The sequence below is a fragment of the Trichechus manatus genome, unplaced genomic scaffold (genome assembly GCF_000243295.1).
Source record: "Trichechus manatus latirostris isolate Lorelei unplaced genomic scaffold, TriManLat1.0 scaffold00017, whole genome shotgun sequence".
Taxonomy (NCBI): domain Eukaryota; kingdom Metazoa; phylum Chordata; class Mammalia; order Sirenia; family Trichechidae; genus Trichechus; species Trichechus manatus.
This window is the reverse complement of record NW_004443953.1, coordinates 26,172,708-26,178,389: the sequence shown is the minus strand read 5'-3', so window position 1 is coordinate 26,178,389 and position 5,682 is coordinate 26,172,708. Positions and strand designations below refer to the sequence as shown.

Below are 5,682 nucleotides of genomic sequence, written 5' to 3'. Positions count from 1 at the left end.
GCTCTGGCAATATGCAACTCTTGAATTCAGTTCTTCTTTGATTTTTTTTTTAATATCTTTAATCTCAATATAATTTAAAACCCAAAGACTTCATTTCCTAGTCTTGCAAATTTTCACAATCAGAAAAAATTACAATAGTTTTCATGTTTTCCCATTTCTGGCTCCTTACTATACCTGGCAGGATGGTTCTATACATAAATGCAAAGTGTTGTTTAAGCCATGGATGGCCGAAGTGGTTGATCTCGAAGTGCCTTTGAACAAGAAACATATACTGGAAGAGTGATCTAGTGGTGTAGCTGCCATAGGCGACTCCTTCATAGAGGGAGCCATCTGTCACCTCTCGGAGCAAGATCAAAGATTTCTCCATGATGGTCAGAACTTGTTTGGTCCATAAGTAGGCTTCTTGAAGATACCCTGAAGGATAAAAACACATGGAAACATTGACTAAAGATTGTAACAAAGCCAAAACAAAAACATGGCCAAACCCACTGACATCCAGTCAATTCCAACTCATGCTGACCCTGTGTGTTACAGAGAACTGAGCTCCATAGGGTTTTCTTGGCTGTAATTTTTCAGGGGCAGATCACCAGGCCTTTCTCCTGCAATTAATCCAGGTTTGTGATGGGTTCATAAGGTAAGTTAACAGGTTCCTGAATACAGGTCATTTACTAATTATATGAAGATAAACCTTTAAATGGGTATCAGTCATTTCACAATCTTTAATAAACTGAAACCACATCACATCTAAGATCACAATTTGCATATCATTTTATGTCTGCAAGAAAAGATTTGTATTTTGAGACTTAATTCAATTTTCTTAAAATAATGATACTTGAAAATACTTTATCACTTTACAAAACTTTCACTATTATTTCATAAAATTTGTAATAAGCTTCAAATACTATCAAAGCTAAATGGACAGTCTTCAATCTGCGTTTCTGCTAGAAGACAACCTCTCATCCTTGATGTGCTGTTAGATTCCACAGGATCTGAGAGTGGAAAGGCCACTGGAGTAGGAATCTAAGGGCAAAAAGTCTGGCACACGACTAAAAATGAACACTACTTTGACTCGAACTTAGGTCTTTGGATGTAAGATTTGTGTTGTTTTGCTTTTTATTTTTAAATCATACAACCTCTGGGGATAAAATTAATCTCACTGCTTCCAAATGTGGGTGGAGCCTTCCTGGCTCACTCCCACAAACCATATGCACCATTATCAGTGCTGAATGCTCTACCAAGGCCTACGGGGGTATGGGGGCTTCCACAGGCCCAGGTACCACCACCTCCTGGCCAAAATCCAAGGTCTCAGGCTAACACCTGGCTCCCATCTCACGGGGGCAGTGTGCTGTTCTCAGGATCAGCCGTGCAGAGATGACTGTTAATTGTCCCCTGGATCCTTCTACCAGCTCCACACCTGATTGTGCCAGCCTTCTGGCTACTTTTCAATTTCTATTCTCTAATCATTCAGGTTTAAAATTCCAATCATCTTCATCTTTTTTCTCTCATGTGTCCTCCATATCCAACTCTACAGTCACTGTTCCCTGTCTATCACGTGACCTGATTTTCCTTATCTATTCTTTCCAACAACTCTGTTCAGGAGATATGAGGCAATGTCTACCAACATATATTTTAAGCTATAAATCCTCCATTAATACAAGGTACTGATAGTATTGTTATTGATGCTATACCCTGTATTTTTTCACCAACCATACACCTTACCTGGAACGTTCTTTATTCTTCACCTACCCAAATTCTACCCATCCTTCAAAGTTCCGTGAACTTTCCCAAACTCACATACAAGAGTTTACTCTCCTGAATTAACACTTACTATACTTATTTGATATTTAACCAAGAGTTTCTTCATGATACCTCTTGTTTCATTCCATGGTACTATTATAACTATTGTGTGATTTAACATTTCACACTATCTTCTTTCCAACTGCTTCATAAACTCTTTACATGAGATCTTTGTGACTCCTGTGCACTAAATCTCACGGATGGCAGAACAGAGAGAGAGAATATTTTAATTCTTCCACATTTGAGATTTTATGTGAGTTCAATGGAAGCTACACGTGCATACTAAGCTACTTCAGTCAATACCTACAAGGCCTGGCCTTGGAGGATATGGATTTACTGACATAGCCTGGCTGGAATAGCTCCTGAAATTAGAGCAACTGTGCCAAGAAAGTCAAGACCATAGATTTCATCCCTCCTTCTGCTCAGTCTTTTTATAAATGTGTGTACTGCTTATTTGCAGGTCCTGTAAGAGTGTATATTTCAGAGCAACCCATCACTTTCATCAGAAAATAAATGCATATGAATACTCTTGCCTGGAAAGAACTATGTATTTTGATGCAATCCAAATCAGCATTTTAGGTGTCCACTTATTATCTGGAACAATTTCAGTTACCACAAAGAACAAAGCAGTGAGTTCTATTCCTGCTCTTAAAGAACTGAACATTTATTTAAGAAAATAAAACTGTACTAGGCTAATGCCCAAGGTCATGAGCTGAGACCTGGCTTGCTCTAAAGTTCTTTCCACCATTTCATGATGATGTCTTTTCATGGGTCTCAAGAATTATTAAATGGTTTGATGGTGGGTTTTTGCATTGGGTCTTAAATTTGTGTTTGATTTTATTTTGTTTTTGCTTTTGTGAGGGTAGGAGACAAAGGGAGCTAGGATGAAAAGTTACCCTCCTAATTATGCTTCCCTTAGATTACTTACTGTAAACTGAATTTCTATTCCTAGAGAGAGAACAAAGCAGAGTGGAAAGAGACTGAACTTTGAGGCTGGCTAGAATTGGGTCCAAATCCCAACTATTTTATATGGTTGTTGTGAGAATTAAATAAAATGCTTACTAATTTTTACTGTGAATTAAAAAGAAAAAACAATGCTGTTGAGTCGATTCCAACTCATAGCAACCCTACAGGACAGAGCAGAACTGCCCTGTAGGGTTTCCAAGGGGTGGCTGGTGGATTCGAACTGCCGACCTTTTGGTTAGCAGCCGAATGTTTAACTACTGTGCCACCAAGAGTTAACTTATTTCAGAATGCTAGCTCCAAGTATGTATTTAATATTCTATTAACTGTGATTTAATGGCTGCTTTTTAAAAATACAATCTATTCAGTCATTTACAGACTTCCATAGGAGTTGTGGTTAAGTCAGAATTATAAGAACAAAGACAATGAAATATTATCAACTGTTGCATTAAGGCAAAATAGCTGCACAATCCATAAAAGTCACCCACAATTTTGATGTAAATGCTCTACACATTGGTTGTTTTAAGTCTTTTTAGAGAAAGAGGAGTAGTAAGGTCCTAGGAACATTCACTTCAAATAATAAACCACCTATTTTGCTTTTAAAAATGCCATTCGGCTATCTTTGATGTCAAAATTCACTGAAAAGATGAATATTCACCACTGACCCTGTGCTGTAAAAACATGGCCTGGGACATTCATAAGCCATAAATAAACAGCCTTCAGGCTAATACAACTAACAGAATTTAGGAAAACAATGTCTCTCGATTAGCTAAGAGATGTTCTAGGCATTACTTCATATCCAGGCTTAGTTAAGATCCAAGTATGAACACGTTCCTGAGAACGCTTATAAAAGTGCACTGCTCACAACATGGCGACTATGACTGATGTCAGCTCGGGCATCCCCTTGCTGTGTCCAGACGCACCTTGATTCATCAGGACAAGGCTTCCTGTGAGCAAAGCCATGCAGTTGGTGGGCTGATGATTGTGCAGGTACTGAAATCCCCATCCTCTCCTGTATGAGGTTTCATACATATAGCCCGAGGCATTGGCAATCACTTCAAGAAACTTCTCCTGTTGCGTCTTGCTCAGGTAGTTGTACAAGAAGTCATAGGCAGTGGCAAAACCAACCAGGGAGTGAGCAAGCGGGACTTCATCCCAAGGAGCATCTTTTACTAACCTGTAAAGGGAAATAATGTAAATGAATGAACAGGCCTCACAGCTTTCATCACACACTTGAAGGGTCTATTTCTCAGAATTTAAGGACACCACTGAAGATATAATCCAAGAGATTTAACAACACAGGATTGACTTCACTCCACATAAGACACAAGCATAAAGTTTGTCTAATGTGAAAATTACAGAGTTAACACTTTACTCTCAAGAGTTCTGGCAATAGCAAGATGTTGAGAATTTTTATTTTTAACTCCTGAAGAATTTTTATTTTTAACTCCTGATGAAAGACAGTAGAGTATGTTCAAAGAAATCTAAAGCACAGAACATGTAGCAGCGGGGCAAAATTCTCTTAAGTTCCTATTCAACTCTTGCTTACCCCTCCATCTTTAGCTGCCTGGGAGGTTCTCAGTTTTATGCTATGGTTGCCTTGCTAAAATATTCGGACACATACATTCTATCTTATTTCTCATAGGCTGGTCAAGGAGAAGGGGTCATGGTATATAGTTTTATAACTTCTCAATCTGGACAGACCTACTTGGTCTGCACCATGATGTGGGGCTGGATAACAGGCTGGCATAAGTAAGTGAGATGAGTGTATTCTAACTCAGAATTTCTGTGTCTCATTCTTTCCCATAAAATGAACTGTACTGCCTTAAAGTTCTTAAAATATCTTTCAGAGAAGTCTAAATGCTGATCTTCTGTGAAGTATTAAATTATCATTTTCTAGGAAGCAAAATTTCAGCTTGATTTGCTACTTTATTCTGCAAGTATTTTAATGGTGTGTTGTCTGCGTTAAACAGGACACTAAAAAGGAGATTCCACAATCAAAACTCTATATAGAATGATCCAGAAAACCCTACCGCTCTGCACAGGATGTATCTGAGTACTCTTTGAGGTAAACAAAGGAAGAGTGCACTGTATCTGTGGGAGGTGGAAGAAAGTCTTCAGTTAGGGATTAAACGAAAGTTTAACATTTTCATGCCATGAAACTCTTTTGGCAATCTAGTGAAGCCTTGGCCCTTTCTCAAAATGTTTTAAAATTCAAAACAACAATATGTAGAAATACAAGGAAACTGATTATTTTGAAATGTAATTATCAATACATATATTTTTTAAAAAATTGTGATACATGTGCTTCTTTATTAAGGCATTAATTAACAAGATTTAGTAGCAGGGAGAGTAACTACCAGAATTTATAAGTAGTGATGAGCATAAATAATATTTTGAGATTTCTATAACTGTATGATATGCAAATAGCTGTGATGTCTATTTGTGACCAAGTTTCAGGTTCTACCAACATTATTATACTATTATATCCATGATTGGAAGAAATGCTAAATTTCAGTTCGCATTAGTGTAAATCAAGATGTAACATTTCCCCATACAAACCTATGGACCCAGGGGTTTGTGGAACCCAGGTTAAGAATCCTTAAAAACGTTCTATGAGACTACCTTTTCTAGAAATGTATTCTTCCTTTAGAAGTTTATATTCAAGAAGTGATCTTGGTGGGGCCTCTCCTGGTCAACTTGTCAGAATTTCAATATTACCCCCAACCAACAATATTTCATTCCCCTTCCTCACTTTTTTGGTCCCCTTAGTTATATGTTGACATTTGCAATGATGGTACAAAAGCAATAGTGGGTAAAAATGCTGGCACCTTAGCAAGAATCCAGGCAAGGGCACCAAACGGGACTAGCAGTCCTTGTATTCTACACCACCATGCACTCTCAATTAAAAAAAAGGCAATT

General features: G+C 37.8%; 1 protein-coding gene across 12 annotated transcripts in view; it reads right to left on the bottom strand.

The window, feature by feature from the left end:
- The window catches only part of DSE (dermatan sulfate epimerase), a 140,921-nt gene that overhangs the window by 63,672 nt on the left and 71,567 nt on the right, over window positions 1-5,682 (bottom strand). For all 12 annotated transcript variants that reach the window (XM_023727703.1, XM_004372487.2, XM_023727698.1 and 9 more), the window contains 2 exons: window positions 3,684-3,937; window positions 175-414 (listed from right to left, as the gene is read on the bottom strand). In XM_023727703.1, the coding sequence (XP_023583471.1) occupies window positions 175-414; window positions 3,684-3,937 (494 nt within the window). The remainder of the gene's footprint in view (window positions 1-174; window positions 415-3,683; window positions 3,938-5,682) is intronic.